Below are 21,880 nucleotides of genomic sequence, written 5' to 3'. Positions count from 1 at the left end.
TTTTTCTTGAGCATTTGCAATTCAAGAGTGCAATAACATTTCACAAAAGGCCATTCATCTAGGGATTCAAATATAAACTCCTCAGTTTGGCATTTAAAACTCTTCTCAACTTGGCCCCTATAATACCTTTCCAGTACCATCACATTTTAATCAACTCTACACATGCTCTAGTTCAGGTAACCTTCTTCCTGCTCCTCACACATGACACTCCACTGCTCATCTCTGTGCCTTTGTATTGCCTGTCCTCCAAGCTCAGAATGTACTTCAATCTCATCTCTGCCTCTTGCAATACTTGGTTTACTTTAGTAATAATGGCACCTATCATGATGCCTCTAGATATCCATGCCACACCTCTCAAGGTCAGAGTACTCTGTATTTGTTTTATATGTGCATTTATACCTGTTGCGTCTCCTGTTGAAATGTAAGCTCTTTGAATCTGGAATATAACAGGTGCTTAATAAATGCTTATGGATCATATGAATTATTTTTAATATTAATATTAAAATCAACCTACATATCCACAGGTATGTTCTTAAAGTTTATGCTAGCAAACCACTACCTTTGGTACAAGGGACCTACCAGCAAAGAAAGGTTTCAAGTATGGGCCTAGCCAAGGAGTATTTTGTCACCTGAGTTCCAGTCTAATTAAGTTCAGAGAGATTTATCACCCATCAGTCAAAGAGTGATGGACTTTTTGGCTATAGCAACCCATGAAGACTCTAGACATATTACATACTATAGAGCACCCCATACAAACACAAGCAAGGAGCTTTCAATATAATTAGAACACATACTCATAAAATATTGCTTATTAATGGAGAAATTCCAGGAAAAAAAAGAATAGCAGAGGTACAATTCAATTTTAACGAACCCTATTAATGTGCCCAGTTTATTATTAGACATATTCGAGGACAAAAAGCCTATACTAATGATGCTTTGCTTAAGTGACAACAGAAATTTTACTAAAATTTTAAATACTTTGAGATATTCATTCACATGCTACAAACTTCATGGTATTCAAATTAGTTATTGTTCTTTTAGAACAGTTACTATGCAAAATTAATCAATAATTTTAAATTTGTTTTTCAACATGTGCTGGTGTTTAGGAGATTAATAAGCATGTGTAACTAAATAGGTACTTGATTTTTCTTTTATTTCTACAGAGGGCTTCTTGCACAACTTTTAAGCAAAGAAGTTGGTAGTTTTAATAAAGTTTCCATTCTCAATCTAAGAATGATTTTGGTTCTTCAATCTGAGAAGGACATTGGGTTGAAGGAGATGGGTTGAAGTGATTTAGTGAAGAGAGAAATCTGGAAAGTTAGAAATATGTACTAGCAAACTCAGGAGTGAGTTTTCAGCAAGAGATAGAAGGATCAGATACTACAAACAAAAAGAAATGAAGGCAGGGTCCACACAAAGAAACTGGAAAATGATAAGATGCTTGACCCTTGGACTAGAGAACAAAGAAAGAAACAAAGCCAGCTGTATCATGTGCCTGACACTTCAGGATCCTACACCTCTCTCTATCCCTAACAAGTCTCTACTCAAACAACCTTCTGAGTTCAAAAATCCCAGAGTTTAAAGAGTATAGAAAAGCAAAGTACAGTGGATAGATTGCTAGACTTCAAGTCAGAAAGCCTGGAATTCAAATTTCATTTCTTATTTTTAGTAGCTAAAAGTCACTTCACCTCTCAGTCTGCTACCTCTTCTCTAAGATGGGGATGATAATACCTGGAAGTACTTCCCTCAAAAGGCTGTAGGAAGATTAAACAAGGATCATGTGTATAAAGTGCTTTGCTAGTTTTAAAGCACTAAAGAAATGTTAGCTAAAACAATCTTTTATCTTCATCTTATCTAACCCCTACCTAAAGCCTGAATCCCTTTATCTATAACAACCCCATGTGTGTATCACCAACTTTTCATTGAAGATCAAAAGTAATGGGGTCTTCCCTTCCTAAACCCACCCTGTCTGTTCAATTCTTCCTCATCCCTCATATACCATTTATTTATTAAATAACTACCACTTATTTCAAGAAATCTTCCCTAATCTCCATAGTTGGCAATGACCAGTCTTCCCCTTAAATATCACATAACATTGTGCACATTCCTCTTTTACATTCATGTACCCTTTTGTATTAATTTTTTTTTCTGAAACTATAAGCTCCTAAACTTTGGAAATCCCCCAGTATTTATCATAATACTCTGCACACAACTAAAAGTGCTCTCTGCTGTTACCAATAATGTCTTAACTTCCAAATCTAATGGTCTTTCCTCAATATTCCTCCTTCTTGACCTCTCTAAACACTGAACATCACTAAATTCTTCTTGGATACTTTTATTTCTATAGATTTTCATGATCTTTCTCTCTTCTGATTCTCCTCTGACCTATTCCACCATTCCTTTTCCCAGTATCCTTTGCTGACTCTTCAGTCATGTTCAGTCATGGTTGTCTCCATTGGTATGCTGGTGAAGATTTAGCAACTAACCTCTCTAGGAGATAGTTTTCAATTTAATCTACATTATTAACATTTTTTCTTATCACTTTCTAAAATGTAGACAAACAATAAAACAATAACTTAATCCCTCATTAGCAGAATTTGCCAATTTCCAAAATGTAAATGCTTAGACTGAAAACTGAACAAGAATCCTCATGAATTGGCTCCAGCACACCCCAGTGGTCCTCTTAATGGTTCTTTCCTGGAATCCTCTTCTCTTTTCCCTTGATGTCAGTGGTTCTCAATATGTGGTCTAATGAATCCTAGGGGTCCCTGAGATCCTTTCAGGAGACCCTTGAGGTCCCCTACAGGAGAGATTAAAAGTAGGGAGACTTTTAATAAAGACTTGAAATAGAGTAGTGGCCATGAGTAGAAAAAAAAAGACTGATACAAGAGATACAGGAAAGATGGAATAGACAAGACTTGGCATCTGATTGAACTGAGGGTAAAGGAAACCAAAAAAGTCAAGAATGATTCCAGGGTTGCACATATGAAGGACCAGTAGTAATGGTGATATTCTTTAAAGAAATGGGAAAGTTTGGAGGAGAGGCAAGTGAATGATAGGGTAGGGGAAAGACAGTGAGTGCAATATTGGCCATGCTGAGTTTGAAAACCTTACAAATCATCGAGGAAATGATATCCAGCTGGCAGGTGATATGACTGGAATTCAGGGAAAAGTTTAGGGCTAGATCCAGAGATTAAATCATCTACACAGAAATTATGCTTGAGTCCATAGTAACTGATAAGATCCCCTAAGATATTTTGAAAAACTGTATTTTGTTTATTAAAATATACACTGAATTTTACATAAATAAAAAGAACACAGTATAACCCCTCATATCATAGCATTAGGCTTCCATTTTACTGAGATTTTAATATAAGCAATTCTGATATCCCATTAGTATTTTTTAAGACAATATTATATATGCATTGGTAGAAACTTCCATACAAAGTTTTGCCATTCTACCTTGAGTTTGAATTTCCCTTTTTAGATCAGCTTCCTTGAATATTTCTACTGATAAATCTATACCATCCCCCCAACCCTATGATCAATAACAGATTTTAAAGTTTACATAGTGCTTTCCAGACATATCCTTTGTATTTCATAACAACCCCATGAGCTAAGTACTACATGTATTATTATACTCATTTTACAGATAAGGAAACTGAGGGTCAGAGACATTAGATGATCTGTCCAAGTTCACACATATTGTGTGTATTTAAGATCAAGATTTCCTGACTCCCTATAACAATTATATTATATGTTAACAGTGCTTTAAACTTTGCAAAACGCTTTTTGTATATTGCTTCTCATGAACCTCCCAGCAATCCTGGGGCAGTTATTATGAGTATTACAAATGAGGAAACTGAGGTTCAGGTGACCGTACTCTCCAAAGCAGCTATTTCAAATCTCTTATCAAGCACACATGCCATGACTCCCCCTTGACTCTCAATAGAGAACCTTATCTCTTATTTCACTGAAAAACCTGGGTCATCTGTGATAAGCTCCCTTTCCTCCTGAACCCCACACGCTTCAATTCACCTCAGTGGCATCTCTCATTCTCTCTTCTGTGGCCCCAGTACTGGGTAATAATGTGATCCTTCTATTTGACAGTACTAAACCTTCTATTTGTGCCCTGGATTCCAACCCCTCTAATCAGGCTGACCTAACTTGTATCCCCTCACACGCTCCCTATTTTCTATTTCTCCTTTATCTAGTGGCTATTTCCTTGCTATCTACATACTTAAATCTTGTCCATCCTGAGGTATCTAGGTGGTACAGGGAACAGAATACTGGGCCAGTAGTTAGGAATAACTGAGTTCAAATCTGAACTCAGACACCTACTAGCTATGTGAACCTGAGCATGTCACTTAACCTCTATTTGCCTCAATTCATCTATAAAATGAGGATAATAAAAGCACCTACTTCCCAGGACTGTTGTGAAGATCAAATGAGATCATATTTTATAAAGCACTCTGCAAACCTTAAAGTGCCATATAAACAACTATCCTTTGAAAAAAAAAAATTTTTCATCAAACCCTATCAAGCCACTGTTCTTTACTTCTCTCTTCTGAAGGAAAGTTCCAAGAAAGAGCTTATTACTACCCATTCACTTCTGAACCCCTGGCCACATGGCTTCTAACAACTGAAACTCCTCCTTCCAAGGTCACCAATAATCTACTAAACCCATTGGTATTTTATCAGTCTTTATATTTACTGACCTCTCTATGGCACCTGACACTGCTGATCACTACTTCCTTCAGCATACTCTCTCCTCCCTGAATTTTAATTTATTTACTCAAGCCTTGGGTCTCTTTTCTCATCATTCTTGTAGCATCATCACTCACATTCTGTCCTCCATGAATGTCTATATCCCCAAGGTTCATCCCAGGGCCCAAGGCCCTCTCCTTTTCTCTCTACACTATCCTATCAGCTCCCACTGATGTAGTTATCATCTCTATGGAGATGATAACAAATCTACTTATCAAACCTTCACTTTTCTTCAGAATTCCAATCCAGCATTTGCAACTGCCTCCTGGATATCTCCACTTGGATAACCCATAATTATCTTAAACTCAATGTGTATATAAGAGAATTTATATCTCTTCTGAAAATCATCTCTCATCCTACTCAGCCAGGTTTACAACCTGAGATTCATTCTCAATTCTCCACTGTCAGGCAAGCCCCAAAACCAATTAAATGTGAAACCCGGTCTATTCTACCTCCTCAACATCTCTCACACGTGTCCCTTTCTCTCCACTGATACCAGATCAAATCAATGGCTACTAATTTAGAACCAAAAGGGATCAAAGAAGTCATCAACTAAAACCCCCTCATTTTATAGATAAGAAAACTGAACCAAAGAGAGGTTAACTGACTTACCCAGGTTTATATTACCACTAGTAAATGTGTAAAGCAGACTGTATTCAATACATCAGACCACCTCTGATCCAAAACCATTCTGGTACAAGCCCTCATTGTCTCTCCCCAACCTACTGCAACAATGTCCTGCCTGTCAGTCAGTAAACGAGCATTTATTATTTTCCCTATATCTAATCTCTTCTTGTCCAACCCAATCTCTGTATTTACCAACTATATAGTTGCTAAATTGCTATGTCTATAGCACAGATCTGCCCTGTTCAAGAAACTTAACTGGCTCCCCACTGCCTCTAAGTTAAAATACAAAATAGAGAGCAACCAATCTGAATCCAGTCTATTTTTCTAGTTCAATTATATATAATTTCCCCTGCACAACATCTACAATCTAATCAAACTGGCTTGTTTTTCACCATTTATCTATAAGATACTATTTCCTGCCTCAGCCTTTGCACACACAGGTTGTCCATCATGTCCTGAAAAACTGAATTCCCTTTGAGACTCAGCCCTAGTGTCACCTCAGTTCAAGAGACCCTTCTTAATTCTCAGTTATTAGTGCCCTCCTATATCCTTGCCTAAAAATTACTTCACATATATTTTATATACAGTTTTATACATACTTATCTGTGAAAACATTGTTTCCCTCAGTAGAATGCAAGCTCCCTCAGGGCAGGTATTAGAACTCACTTTTGTATTTATATGTGCTATGCTAGGCACATAGCAAAAGTAATAAAATTTTTCTGACTGATTTGGCACACCCTTGTTCCTATAGCTAGTGTCAAAGGTAACAATTAAATCCAAGGTCTCTCTGGACTCCTAATCTTTGTATCTTTCTCTCCATTAGACCATGCTACCCTAATCAATTCACAGTTGGTAGAGACAACATGGTATAACTGAAAGAATCATTAACTGGAAATTAAGGAAACTAATTCTAGTCAGGTCTTCAATTAAATCATTTTGGGATTGTGGTCTACTAATTTAACTCTTAGTTTGTCAATTTACTCACCTGAAAAATAAAAAGTCTACTAAAAGTCTATCTAAAGTTCTTAACCTGGGCTGGGGTTACAGACCCCTAAGGAGGCTGTTCAGAGAGATTTCAGGGTGTCTATGTATATGTGGATAACCAGAAAACAAATTACATCTTTGCTTTCATTAACCACTACCTGAAATTTAGTATGTCCCTCAATTACGAATGTGGACAACAAACCACAGTAGGATTATCAGTACCTATGAATCTGTCACCAATAGAAATAACCAATATTTTCATAACACATTACAATTGTTGCAGATATTTCAAAATATTGCTTATACTCATCATTACTTAGGAACTACTGCTGTGGTGCAGCTCAGTGGTGCTACGGACAGAGCACTGGCCCTGGAGTTAGGCAGACCTGAGTTCAAATATGACTTCAGATACTTACTAGTTGTATGATCCTGGACAAGTCATTTAACCCCAACTCTCACCAAAACATTGCTGTTGTCACTAGCCCTGCCCCTAGTTCTTGTCTTCTTGGTCGAGTCACATCACTGTCTTGTTAGTCTTCTGTCTACAGGCAGCATGTATTTTTCAATACAACTGATTTCCTTTGTGATCCTATGAATTTTATAAACATTTAAAAACATGATTATGAGGAGTTCACAGGCTTCATCAGACTGACAGGGAAGAGGTCCATGGCATCAAGAAGGTGAAGTTATCCTGGCCTTGATGATCTCTAGGGAATTTTCAAATTTTAAAATTCAATTCTTTTAGGATTGACAATCCAGGTTGGCAATGGGACAGTCAATTGTCCCTAAAGCTAATACCTACTTCTTTGCACATTTTTGTCACAGAAGAGATATAGAAAACCACCACTCCCACATAGCAATGATGTTACTTCACACCTTCCTTCAGCAATGGGATAAACGAGTAGTAGTCTTCTCTGATCTCAAGAATCTCACTTGACTTAAAAACACTGCCTCAGAATTCTGGCTTGTCATCTTCCTATCTTCTCCACAATGCATGACAAAGTGCTTTATAAGGTGCTAAGTAAACACTCGTCAAATTGAATTAAACAAAGCCTCTATGGTTCACATTGTTCTCCTTATTTTCAATTATCAATCTCTTCTCCTGAGTCCTTGATTACACTATTCAAATAAGCATAAATCTCACAGATCTTTAAAGGCAAAGAGCTTTGTGTAAAATATAAGACTCCTGACTTTGAGTAAAGAAGGCCACTGGGTGGTGTTCAAAGAGAACATACTGGCTATACCTGATACAACTTCATTAGGGAACAAGGCTTGGGTAGAAGTCATTTACCACTGCTATCAAACTGTTTCTTCCACTTCCCCTTCAATTTATCCTAAACAAACCACCATTATAATTACCATCATTATCATTTAACCATTCTCCACAAAATATGCAAATGACTCCTCATATGAACACCTGACAGTAGGCTTGAGACCCTTCTAGTTTTTCATGTCCATTCTTTCCCACTGCAACTCACTGCTGAACCTACCCTATTCTAGTCAGGACGCTCCTTGACAGTCTAAGTATGGAAATTACCCCATTCTCTCAATTTTGAGGCTTGTTCTTACGTTGGGACTGCCTTTTTCTTCTTACAGCACAGCATGTCCATTCATTCTGTCTCTTTTCTTAATTAAGCACATCCCTTTCAGAAAAGCATTTCTGAAAAAAGTATACCTTTCACTCTCATCAGACCTCACTTATCAAATAAAAATCAATATAACAATAAAAAATTATAAATCATATATTTTAGGAAGATATTGGCAGGATTAGAAATGCCAAAATCTGTGAAAGAGTTGATTTGACTACTTTGGAACTAATAACACAGCAATCACTCTGCTGCACTGAGGAACTGTCAAACAAAAATAAAAGGTCTTCCAAAGCAATTATATACACAGTGATTAATAGTTTCCGAAAGATTTTCTGAAACTTCAGACCCTCAAAAAATAGCTGAATCACTTCATTTCTAAAAAAGAAAACTAATCTATCTTTCAATTATACTAGGGCACTTCTGTTCTAAAACTAGGGTTGAAATTAACTCTATTGGCAAGACTGCTGGAGCCACAAAGTTCCAGTCATCCTCAAAAGAAAACTGCAAGGCAGGTAAATAAAAATCAATGATTTTTTAAAAATGTTATTGAAACATCTTTTGATAGAATATACATTTAAAGGTAGCTTAGAACTTTTGCTAGGCATTTATTCATTTTGTTCCAATTATAAAAACTATAACCCCAATAAACATAATAAAAGATTAAAATACAAGTTGCAAATCTACAAAATTTATTTTCAAACCAAATAAGACATACTTTTGATAGAAACTGGAAAGAAAAACATCTTTACTTCAGAGCTGATTCTATTATTTATTATATCTCAACTTTGATAAATCCCAAATAGCTTACGCTAAATTTTTGTATCTTTTTTTCAAAATTACACAGAAGATAATTATACTATTTTAAAAAGGAGAAAGAAATCTAACATTTTGAGTTTGCTTTCCTATAAAGATCTTATACTCTAATTCATATACCTAAGTTAAAAGTTAATAAAATAAAAACATAGTGTTATCCATTTCAATTCTATTAGTAATAACAGCTTATGCTTGGAAAAAATATCATAAGTAAAAAGTTCGGTCTCACTTGGGAAATATGGTTGATAGAAGATTCCATCCGACGTAGCTGGGATGCCTGGATATCCAACATTTGGAGGACATTGTTGGCCAAAGTATTTATCAGATAGGCTACACTTGCTAAGGACTGTGTTGTATAGGCTTTGGTCTCTTCTAGGGCTCGCTGTTTATCTGCTGACTAAAAGAGAAAAACACTGTTAAAAATAGTCAATAATGTGGATTGTCAATTGAAAAGTAATCATTAGTAACTAGGGTTCAGGAATATAAAAATAGGAAGGGATTTTATGAGATCAAAGAACTTATAATATTGACTACCCATCAACTGAGAGATGCTGAACAAACTATGGCATACAAATGTAATAATACTATGCCATCATAAATGATGAATATGAAGAATTCAAAGAAATTTGGCTAGACTTAAATGAACTAAAGCAAAGCAAAATGAGCAGAATCAAGAGAATAATTTACATGATACTCACAATGATGTAAAGGAAAACATTTAAGGACCTCAAAGCTCTAATAAACACAATTTCAGAAAATTTATGAAGTATATCTCCTTTCTCTCCACAGAGAGGTGGCAGAATACAAATGAAGAATAAGACTAATAATTTTTCAAACATGGCCAATCTTTTTTTCTGCATTACTATATTTGTTACAAGGACAGGTAAATAGTGGAAAGTGACTGATTTTTCGGAAAAGCATCAGCAAAACTTATTATCTTCGGGGGGAGAAGACATTATGAGAAAACACCTCCTCTGCCTCTTAGTAGCCCACTAATTATATATAGATATATAACCAAGGCTTCATCCTGGGGTCTCTTCTCTTTTTCCCCTATACCCTCTCCTTTGGTGGTGTCAGCTTCTATGGTTTAATTATCATCCACGCCAATTAGTTCAAATCTAAACATCCAGACTTAGGCTCTCAAGCTCTAACCTCCATCACCAAGTGTCCAGTGGAAAGTTACAACTAGATGTACCATAAACATCTCAAACTCAATACGTCCAAACCAACTCATCTTTTACCAAAAACTCATCCCCTCTTTAGAACTTTCCTATCACTGTCAAAGATATCATTATTCTTCCAGTCACCCAGATTTACCACCACAATGTCTTCTTCAACTCTTCTCTCTCACTCATTCTTTCAGTTTCCAAATTTTGTCAGTTTGGCACAGTGTATCTCCACAAGACACCTCACACTTGTCTTCTCTTCATTCATTGCCACCTAAGTTCAGGCCCTCACATTACCTTTCACCCCAACTACTACAACAGCCTCCTAATCAGTCACCCCATTTCAAATTTCCCCTCACTTTAATCCATTCTCCATATGGCTGCCAAAGTGATTTTTCTTAAAGCAAAGATCTATGTCATTAATCTACTTAAACTTTGGTGGTTCCCTATTGTCTCTAATATCAAATATAAACTCTAGCATTTAAGATTTTTCACAACCTGATCCTTCCCTATCTTTCCACTCTTCTTATAAGGGTCTTCTAGGTCACATGAGCAATAAGATGGTGGACTAGACATTTTCTTTGACTCCCCCATGACCTCTCAAACCTCTCCAAAAACAGGAATTCTGTGCCAAAGATTAAGCAACTTCAGCTATGTCCATGGTCTAAAACACTCAGAATCCAAAAGAAAGAAAGAGAAATTCTCCAAAACGCAGAAACTAACACTCACTGAGCCTGAGCTCACTCAGCACCCCTCCACCCACCTCCCTTGCTATAGACAGAAAGGCTGCACTAACAGACCAAGGATATGACACAGGATTACATCAAAATCCATCCCTGCACCCCATTCCCTCCTCCTCTTTCCAGTTCCATAGAGACCCCAGCTCCATGACACAAAAGTGTATTTGGACCTCAAAAACCACTCTGGCCACAGCCATTCAGGAGCAAAGCAAACAAAGGGACCGTACCCACAAGCACCACTACCAGGGAAAGCAGGCTCTTAACTGCCAATGTCAGACCAGAGAACTGAAAAACAGAGAGTGAAAGGTCACCAAGACAGGATACCATGTGTATGGAGGGCTGTGCAGCACTCCACCAAGCCTCAAAGAAAAACTACAGGGGGCGGAGCCAAGATGGCGGAGTAGAAAGACACACATATGCTAGCTCCTAACACACAGCCCATAAAATATCTGTAAAAAAGAACTCCCAACAAATTCTGGAGCAGCAGAAGCCACAGAACAAGAGTGGAGGAGATTTCTGTTCCAGAGAGCCCTGAAAACAGACACCAAACGTCCGTCACGCTGCAGACCCGGAGCCGAGCCCAGCCCTACCTTGGACCCCACGGCGCCGAGGGGAGCAGATCTGAGCAGGCTTCAGGGACAGAATCTCCAGCAGCCATGAAGGTCCCTCCACCCACGGGCCCGAAAGGTTGGTGAGAGGATCGAGAGGGGAGTGGAGTGCCCCCATAACTCAGGCGCCCTCAGGAGGCAGCAGTGGAGGCGGGAGCAGACCAGGGCTCCCCAAGCAGGCAGGAGCCCAGATTCATTGTTGAAGGTCTCTGCATAAACCCCTTGAGGGAACTGAGCCCCCTGAGGCAGCCCTGCCCCCATCCAAGCACTTGAACTTAATCTCACACTGAATAGCAGCCCCGCCCACACCCAAAGCCCTGAAGCTGGGAAGCAGCATTTGAATCTCAGACCCCAAGCGCTGGCTGGGAGGATCTGGAGGTGAGGTGGGGGTGGACAGGACACTCAGAAGTCAAGTCACTTGCTGGGAAAATGCCCAGAAAAGAGAAAAAAAGTAAGACCACAGAAGGCTACTTTCTTGGTGAACAGGTATTTCCTCCCTTCCTTTCTGATGAGGAAGAACAATGCTTACCATCAGGCAAAGACACAGAAGTCAAGGCTTCTGTATCCCACACATCCAAAATAAATATACCATGGGCTCAGGCCATGGAAGAGCTCAAAAAGGATTTTGAAAATCAAGTTAGAGAGGTGGAGGAAAAACCAGAAGAGAAATGAGAGAGATGAAAGAAAAGCATGAAAAACAAGTAAACACCCTGCTAAAGGAGACCCAAAAAAATGCTAAAGAAAATAACACCTTGAAAAATAGGCTAACTCAATTGGCAAAAGAGGTTCAAAAAGCCAATGAGGAGAAGAATGCTTTCAAAAGGAGAATTAGCCAAATGGAAAAGAAGATTCAAAAGCTCACTGAAGAAAATAGTTCTTTCAAAATTAGAATGGAACAGATGGAGGCTAATGACTTTATGAGAAACCAAGAAATCACAAAACAAAACCAAAAGAATGAAAAAATGGAAGATAATGTGAAATATCTCATTGGAAAAACAACTGACCTGGAAAATAGATCCAGGAGAGACAATTTAGAAATTAGGGGACTATCTGAAAGCCATGATCAAAAAAAGAGCCTAGATATCATCTTTCATGAAATTATCAAGGAAAACTGCCCTGAGGTTCTAGAAGCAGAGGGCAAAATAAGTATTCAAGGAATCCACAGATCACCTCCTGAAAGAGATCCAAAAAGAGAAACTCCTAGGAACATTGTTGCCAAATTTCAGAGATCCCTGGTCAAGGAGAAAATATTGCAAGCAGCTAGAAAGAAACAATTTGAGTATTGTGGAAATACAATCAGGATACCACAGCATCTGGCAGCTTCTACATTAAGGGATCAAAGGGGGTGGAATATCAAATTCCAGAAGTCAAAGGAACTAGGACTAAAACCAAGAATCACCTACCCAGCAAAACTGAGTATAATACTTCAGGGGAAAAATTGGTCTTTCAATGAAATAAGAAGACTTTCAAACATTCTTGATGAAAAGACCAGAGCTGAAAAGAAAACTGACTTTCAAACACAAGAATGAAGAGAAGCATGAAAAGGTAAACAGCAAAGAGAAGTCATAAGGGACTTACTAAAGTTGAACTGTTTACATTCCTACATGGAAAGACAATATTTGTAACTCTTGAAACATTTCAGTATCTGGGTACTGGGTGGGAGTACACACACACATAGAGACAGAGTGCACAGAGTGAACTGAAGAGGATGGGATCATATCTTTAAAAAATGAAATCAAGCAGTGAGAGAGAAATATATTGGGAGGAGAAAGGGAGAAATGGAATGGGGCAAATTATCTCTCATAAAAGAGGCAAGCAAAAGACTTATTAGTGGAGGGATAAAAGAGGGGAGGTGAGAGAAAAACATGAAGTTTACTATCATCACATTCCACTAAAGGAAGGAATAAAATGCACTCATTTTGGTATGAAAACCTATCTTACAAAACAGGAAAGTGGGGGAGAAGGGGATAAGCATGGTGGGGGGGATGATGGAAGGGAGGGCATGGGGAGGAGGGAGCAATTTGAGGTTGACACTCATGGGGAGGGACAGGAACAAAAGAGAATAGAAGTAATAGAGGACAGGATAGGATGGAGGGAAATATAGTTAGTCTTATACAACACAACTATTATGGAAGTCATTTGCAAAACTACACAGATTTGGCCTATATTGAATTGCTTGCCTTCCAAAGGGAAGGGGTGGGGAGGGACGGAGGAAAAGAAGTTGGAACTCAAAGTTTGAGGAACAACTGTCGAGTACTGTTCTCGCCACTAGGAAATAAGAAATACAGGTAAAGGGGTATAGAAAGTTATTTGGCCCTACAGGACAAAAGAGAAGATGGAGACAAGGGCAGAGAGGGATGATAGAAGAGAGAGTAGATTGGTGATAGGGGCAATTAGAATGCTCGGTGTTTTGGGGTGGGGGGAGGGGACAAAAGGGGAGAAAATTTGGAACCCAAAATTTTGTGAAAATGAATGTTAAAAGTTAAATAAATAAATAATTTTTAAAAAAAAGAAAAACTACAGCATTCAGCTGGAGCCACCTCTGACCACCCAAAAGTAACATGAGGCAGGGAACTACGCTGATAAATCATGAAAATTGAAACACTAATGAATTGTTGGTGGAGTTGTGAGCTGATTCGACCATTCTGGAGAGCAATTTGGTACTATACCCAAAGGTATGCACTAAAAATGTGCATAACTTTTGACCCAGAAATGCCACTTCTAGGTCTGCATCCCAAAGAGATCACAAAAATGGGAAAAGTACTCACATGTACAAAAATATTTATAGCAGCTCTTTTTGTGGAAGCCAAGAAATGGAAATGGAGTGTATGTCCATCAATTGGGGAATGTCTGAATAAGTGAATGTAATGGAATACCATTGTGCTATAAGGAATGATAAGCAGGTAGATTTCAGAAAAATCTGGAAAGACTTATATGAACTAATGCTGAGTGAGGTGAGCAGAACCAGAATACTGTACATAGATACAGCCATACTGTGCAATGACTAACTCTGTGAGACTTAGCTCTTCTCCACAATGCAAGGTTCTAAGGCAAAAGGCTATGCTCATCCTGAGAGAGAACTACAGAGTCTGAATGCAGATCAAAACATACTATTTGCTCTTTTTTTTGTTTTGTTTTCTTTCTTCTTTCTCCTAGTTCATTCCATTGATTAAAATTCTTCTTTACAACATGACTGATGTGAACATCGTGTTCATCCTATGATGATAAGACTTGCACTTGACTTTGTTTTGAGTGAGGGAAGGCTGTGCAGGTCACCAGCCTCACTTTTCCTCCAAAGTCATCTGAATCCAGTGACCAGATATTCATCAGGATGACTGGAGATGACCCAGGATGGCCCTTTAGGCCAAGGTCTTTGCACTCAGAGTGAGGTGGACACCTATTCATTGAATAGGCCTCTTTAAGAAGGAGCCAGGGCATGGCCCCTTTAATGAGGCCAAGAAAAAGAAAGACATCAGGCTGGGAGGGAAACAGCAACAGTTGCTACTGATAATCACTCTAAAGTTAGGAGGGTCCAGAAGAGCCCTTAGGCAGGGGCCCACTGGCATCCCAGCTTCAGAGTACAGTAGGTATAAGGTCTTAGGAAAGGAAACTAGCTAGTAAAACCCAAGTCAACTAGGCATCTTTTGGCCATCCAAATTTACCTTCCTTTGGAGAGGAGAAGGAAGGGGAGGGGGAGGCAGACAGGAGAGGAGGAGCTGAGTTACCCAGCTAGCTGGGTCCCCATTCAGCCAGCTGCATCTAACATATGTTTAATATGAATGCATATGTAGAACCTATATCAGATGGCACTCCATATTGGGGAGGGGGGAGGAGAAAGAGAAGAAAATTTAAAACTCAAAAGCTTGTGGAACTGAATGTAGTAAACTAAAAATAAATAAATAAATTATCTCCCACATATGGTAAGATTCCATATGACTGCATGACTGATATAGCCAGAGATGAGAGACATATTTGAAACATATTATTTAATTTCTCTGAGCCTCAGTTTTTTTACCTGCAAAATAAGAAGGCTGAACTAGACAACCTCTAAGATCAATCAATCAGTATGTATTTATTAAACATCTACTCTGTGCTAGGCCCTCACTGAGTAGTGGGGATACAAACACAAATGTAAAATAGTCTCTCTGTCCTCAAGGAGCATATATCCTACAGGGTGAAGGGAATACATACACCTTTGGGTATTTATGGAAGGGTGCACAAAGAGGACCAGGAAAGGTCTGATGAAGAGTGCAGCACTTATACTTCCTGAAGGACATCAGGCATTCCAAGAAGAGGTGAGGAGACAGTATACTTTAGTCATGGGGGACAGAGCCAAGACACGGAGGGAGAAGAAAGAGTGTTGTATGTGTAACAGCAAGCAAACCAATAAGGTTGGATCACAGAGTAAAAGGAGGGAAGTTTAAGAAGACTGGAAAAGTAAGAAATGGCCAGTTGTGAAGAGATTTAAATGTCAAAGAGGAATTTGTATTTAATCCTGTACACAAAAGGGAGCCAGACATTGGGGGGAGAAGAGGGGGTGGGCTGGGGTAGGGAAGGCAGAGGTTCCAGGGGGAACCTGACGTAGAAAAATCATTTTGGCAGCTGTTCAGAAGATGAATTACAGTGAGGAAGCCCTGAGGCAGAGATCCAATCTATTGCTATTGCAATAGTCCAGGTGCAAAGTAAAGAGAATGTGAACTAAAGTGGAAGCTATGTGAGTAGAAAGGAGAGGTATAAGAGAGATGAAATAGAAATACCAATATTTGGCATCTGTATGATTATGTGAGGTGAATCAGAGCTTGAAATCGAGAATGAAACCAAAGTTGTAAGCCTAAGTGACTAGATGGGCAGTGGTGTCCTAGACAGTAATGAAAAAGTCTGGAAGCAAGGCAGGTGGGGAAAGAGGAAGATAGACAAGATAATGAGTTCTGTTTGGGGCATATTGAGTTTGAGATACCTACTATCAGATATCTATTTGGAAACATCCAACAAGCAGTTTGCAATGCAAATCCTTTCCAGCTCTAAAGCTATGACCAGATGAAACTTCTCTAAAGGCAAAAAAGTGCGTGTGTTCGTCCTTCATCACGAAAGACCATGCCATCAGAGAAATAATGACATGACTTGAACTTGACTTTGTTTTGAGTGAGGGAGGGCTGTGCAGGTCTGAATCCAGTGACCAGATATTCATCAGGATGATTGGAGATGACCAAGGATGAGGCAATTGGGGTTAAGTGACTTGCCCGAGGTCACACAGCTAGTGAGTGTCAAGTGTCTGAGGTGAGATTTGAACTCAGGTCCACCTGACTCCTGCACTGGTGCTCTATCCACTGCACCACCTAGCTGCCCAAAGGCAAAAGAGGGAGAGCTTGAAAGAGAATAATAATTGTTTCTATCAAGCTACATATGTGTAATTTATTTAGTATATAGATTAAATACAGAGATCTCAATTTTGAAAGACTTAGTAACCCTGATCACTACAGTGACCCAACATAATTCCATAGGATTCATGATGAAACATACTGTTCATCTCCAGATAAAGACTAATGGACTCAGATTAAAGATTGAAGCCTATTTTCATCTCTTTCTTTTTTTAGATATTAGACATGGCTAATACAGAAATTTGCTTTGCATGACTATACACATTTGTAATTGATGTTGAGTTTTTTGCCTTCTCATAATTGGAGGAGAGTAGAATTTAGAACTGAAAACAAAATTAAATTTTTTTTAAATCACTAAAAAGAGAATACTCCAGGGCTTCATCGATATTGATGATGATGATAATAATAACAGCTAGTATTTACGTAGCCCTTTAAACTTTGCAAATCACTTTATGAACATTATCTCCACTGATTCTCATAACAACCTTGTAAAGTAGGTACTATTATTTCTTTTTTACAAATGAGGAAGCTGAGTCAGACAGCTATTAAGTAGCTTACTCAGGGTCACAAAGCTAGTGTTTAAGGCAGTTTTCAAACTCAGGTCTTCCCACCTCTGAATCCCTCATTCCCCTTACTGCTTCCTGACTCTCAACAATGCTCCCTCTAACTGAAACTAGGTGAAATGTTCTCTCTCTGTAATGAGATCCAGGCCTGCCCAAAAGACTGGCCTAACAAGCCATAGAAGAACTATCAAGTGCAATTTAATTATAATAACTAATCACTTAATTAACTTTTTTTGCTATCTTAAATCTAATGAAGGACTTGAAACACCCAGCTATCTTAAAACAAACCAAAAGAAAAACACAGACATACACATAGCCCTAAGACTTTTTTTTTTCCCATTCACTAATTTTTCCTGTAGGCAAAAACATTCAAAATCACTTGGCTGACCACAAAGCTTCACCAATGTTTTCTAGGAAGCGTTTAATAAAGGTTTGTTGATGATAATGGGGCTACTTGACACCTTGTTAACAGCTATTACACCTAATATAGGCACTTTACACCTAATATAGGCACTTTACACTTTATTTCAAAGACAAGAAACAATTTTCAAGCCATTAAGAGTATTTTAAAAAATCTTTAAGATACCTCATAGGACTGTTAAGAGTTTCTAAAAGCATATACCTGACTAACAGTTTTAAATTCCTATGTGTTAGGACACTAGCTGAAATTATAAGAGTTCTACGGATTTAAGTAAGGGTATTAATTAAGCAACTATGAATGAACAGAATAGGAATAAGATTCATAGCTCTCACTCCTTTGCAGATCAGGGATAGAGAGGTACAGAATACCACATATAACAACAGATACGTTCATTAGTTTTAACTATTTTTTTCTTAGCCTTTAAAAGTAATCTGTTATTCTGGAGAGCAATTTGCAATTATGCCCAAAGGGCTATAAAATTGCCCATAACCTTGGATCCAGCAATACCCCTACTTGGTCTGTATCTCAAAAAGATCATAAAAAAGGGGAAAGGATCCATATGTATAGCAATATTTATGGCAGCTATTTTTGTGGTGGCAAAGAAGTGAAAATTGAAGGGATGCTCCAATCAGTTGGGGAATGGCTGAACAAGTTGTGGTATTTGAATGTTGGTTGGTTGTTGTCCTTCGTTCTCAAAGAGGACCAAAATGGCATCACCATGATAAAGACAAGTTTCAATGTGTCTGACTGGCTGATCAGACCAATACCAGCTCAGAATACTCTACCACAGCTTGGGCACAGATAGTCCATGTGAACGTTTGGGGTGAATATTCCAAATTTGCATATTTACTTTGTGCTGTCTCAATTCTGCTTTGATCATAGAGCACAGCACCCTTTCTGATGTAAGCACGCCATGCTGAGTGGTCCTGTGCCAGTGTCTCCCATGTCTCTTGAACACACTCTATACCCCTATTTGAATGTAATGGAATACCATTGTGCCATAAGAAATGATAGAGCAAGCAAATTTCAGAAAAATACCTGGAAAGACTTAAATGAAAACTGATGCTGAATGAAGTGAGCAGAACCAAGAGAACACTCTACACAGTAACAGTAACACTGTGCAATGACCAACTTAGATAGACTTAGCTCTTCTCAGCGACGCAAAGGTTCTAAGACAATTCTAAAAGACTCATGTTGGAAAATGCCATCCACATCCAAAGAGCTATGGAGCCTGAATGCTGATTGTAGCATATCATTTTCACTTTTTTATGTTTCTTCTTTCTTGTGGTTCTTCCCTTTTGTCCTGATTCTTCTATCACAATGTGACTAATGTGGAGATATGTTTAATATGATAGTACAAGTACAGCTTATATCAAATTGTCTGCCATCTTGGGGAAGGAGGGGAGGAGGAGAGGAAGGGAAGGAGAAAAAAATTCGGAACTCAAAATCTTATAAAAGCGAACGCTGAAAACTAACAAATAATTAAAAAACAAAAGTAAAAAAAGCTAAGAACACTTATTACAAGTTTATAGAATTTTGTATGAATATGGTTCTGCATAAAGCTAAGTTGGACTAGATGACTTAAGACTCCATCAAACTTTGAGACTTCATCTCCTATGCATTAACTAGGAATCATATTTGAACTTCTAGCTGTTCTTTTTTTATTATTATTAATTTATTTAAATTTTAACGTTCATTTTCACAAAATTTGGGGTTCCAAATTTTCTCCCCATTTGTCCCCGCCACCCCAAAACACCAAGCATTCTAATTGCCCCATCACCAATCTGCCCTCTCTTCTATCATCCCTCCCTTCCCTTGTCCCCATCTTCTCTTTTGTCCTGTAGGGCCAGATAACTTTCTATACCCCTTTACCTGTATTTCTTATTTCCTAGTAGCAAGAACAGTACTCAACAGTTGATCCTAAAACTTTGAGTTCCAACTTCTCTTCATCCCTCCCTCCCCACCCATTCCTTTTGGAAGGCAAGCAATTCAATATAGGCCGTATCTGTGTAGTTTTGCAAATGACTTCCATGATAGTCATGTTGTGTAAGACTAACTATATTTCCCTCCATCCTATCCTGCCCCCCATTGCTTCTGTTCTCTCTTTTGATCCTGTCCCTCCCCAAGAGTGTTGACTTCTAATTGCTCTCTCCTCCCATTGCCCTCCCTTCCATCATCCCCCCAACCCTGTTTATCCCCTTCTCCCCCACTTTCCTGTATTGTAAGATAGGTTTTCATACCAAAATGAGTGTGCATTTTATTCCTTCCTTTAGTGGACTGTGATGAGAGTAAACTTCATATTTTTCTCTCACCTCCCTTTTTTTTCCCTCCACTAAAAAGTCTTTTGCTTGCCTCTTTTATGAGAGATAATTTGCCCCATTCCATTTCTCCCTTTCTCCTCCCAATATATTTCTCTCTCACCCCTTAATTTCATTTTTTTAAGATATGATCCCATCCTATTCAATTCACTCTGTGCTGTGTGTGTGTGTGTGTATAATTCCACCAACTACCCAATTACTGAAAAAAGTTTCAAGAGTTACAAATATTGTCTTTCCATGTAGGAATGTAAACAGTTCAACTTTAGTAAGTCCCTTGTGACTTCTCTTTGCTGTTTACCTTTTCATATTTCTCTTCATTCTTGTGTTTGAAAGCCAAATTTTCTTTTCAGCTCTGGTCTTTTCATCAAGAATGCTTGAAAGTCTCCAATTTCGTTGAAAGACCAATTTTTTCCCCTTTAGTATTATACTCAGTTTTGCTGGGTAGGTAATTCTTGGTTTTAGTCCTAGTTCCTTTGACTTCTGAAATATGATATTCCACACCCTTCAATCCCTTAATGTAGAAGCTGCCAGATCTTGTGTTATCCTGATTGTATTTCCACAATACTTGAATTGTTTCTTTCTAGCTGCTTGCAATATTTCTTCCTTGACCAGGGAACTCTGAAATTTGGCAACAATGTTCCTAGGAGTTTCTCTTTTTGGATCTCTTTCAGGAGGTGATCTGTGGATTCCTTGAAGACTTATTTTGCCCTCTGCTTCTAGAACCTCAGGGCAGTTTTCCTTGATAATTTCATGAAAGATGCTGTCTAGGCTCTTTTTCTCATCATGGCTTTCAGGTAGTCCTCTAATTTTAAAATTGTCTTTCCTGGATCTATTTTCCAGGTCAGTTGTTTTTCCAATGAGATATTTCACATTATCTTCCATTTTTTCATTCTTTTGGTTTTGTTTTGTGATTTCTTGGTTTCTCACAAAGTCATTAGGCTCCATCTGTTCCATTCTAATTTTGAAAGAACTATTTTCTTCAGTGAGCTTTTGAACCTCCTTTTCCATTGGGCTGATTCTGCTTTTTAAAGCATTCTTCTCCTCATTGGTTTTTTGAATCTCTTTTGCCAATTGAGTTAGCCTATTTTTCAAGGTGTTACATTCTTCAGCATTTTTTTGGGTCTCCTTTAGCAAGGTGTTGACCTGCTTCTCATACTTTTCTTTCATCTCTCTTATTTCTCTTCCCAGTTTTTCCTCCACCTCTCTTACTTGATTTTCAAAATCCTTTTTGAGCTCTTCCATGGCCTGAGCCCATGGTATATTTATTTTGGATGTGTGAGATACAGAAGCCTTGACTTCTGTGTCTTTGCCTGATGGTAAGCATTGTTCTTCCTCATCAGAAAGGAAGGGAGGAAATACCTGTTCACCAAGAAAGTAGCCTTCTATGGTCTTATTTTTTTTCCCTTTTCTGGGCATTTTCCCAGCAAGTGACTTGACTTCTGAGTGTCCTGTCCACCCCCACCTCACCTCCAGATCCTCCCAGCCAGCGCTTGGGGTCTGAGATTCAAATGCTGCTTCCCAGCCTCAGGGCTTTGGGTGTGGACGGGGCTGCTATTCAGTGTGAGGTTAAGTTCAAGTGCTTGGGTGGGGGCAGGGCTGCCTCAGGGGGCTCAGTTCCCTCAGGGGGTTTATGAGGAGACCTTCAACAATGAATCTGGGCTCCTGCCTGCTTGGGGAGCCCCTGTCCACCGCCACCCCCGCTGCTGCCTTCCAAGGGGCCTGAGTTATGGAGACACCCCACTCCCCTCTCGGCAAGCCAAAAAGACTCACCCCCGGCGCCTGTGAGTGGAGGGACCTTCATGGCTGCTGGAGATTCTGTCCCTGAAGCCTACTTGGATCTGCTCCCCTCCGGCCAAGGCAGGGCTGGGCTTCGCTTCAGTCCAGTGCGTGACGGACCTTTCACATC

The 21,880-nt window shown here is 38.8% G+C and overlaps 1 protein-coding gene across 5 annotated transcripts in view; it reads right to left on the bottom strand.

The window, feature by feature from the left end:
• Positions 1-21,880, bottom strand: part of ABI2 (abl interactor 2) — a 114,661-nt gene that overhangs the window by 68,089 nt on the left and 24,692 nt on the right. For all 5 annotated transcript variants that reach the window (XM_072617350.1, XM_072617348.1, XM_072617347.1 and 2 more), the window contains exon 2: positions 9,010-9,177. In XM_072617350.1, coding sequence (XP_072473451.1) covers positions 9,010-9,177 — 168 coding nt within the window. The remainder of the gene's footprint in view (positions 1-9,009; positions 9,178-21,880) is intronic.

This window comes from Notamacropus eugenii, chromosome 6 (genome assembly GCF_028372415.1).
Source record: "Notamacropus eugenii isolate mMacEug1 chromosome 6, mMacEug1.pri_v2, whole genome shotgun sequence".
NCBI classification, from domain to species: Eukaryota; Metazoa; Chordata; class Mammalia; order Diprotodontia; family Macropodidae; genus Notamacropus; species Notamacropus eugenii.
Note: the sequence above shows the minus strand (reverse complement) of the source record. Positions and strands in the feature narration are given on the sequence as shown.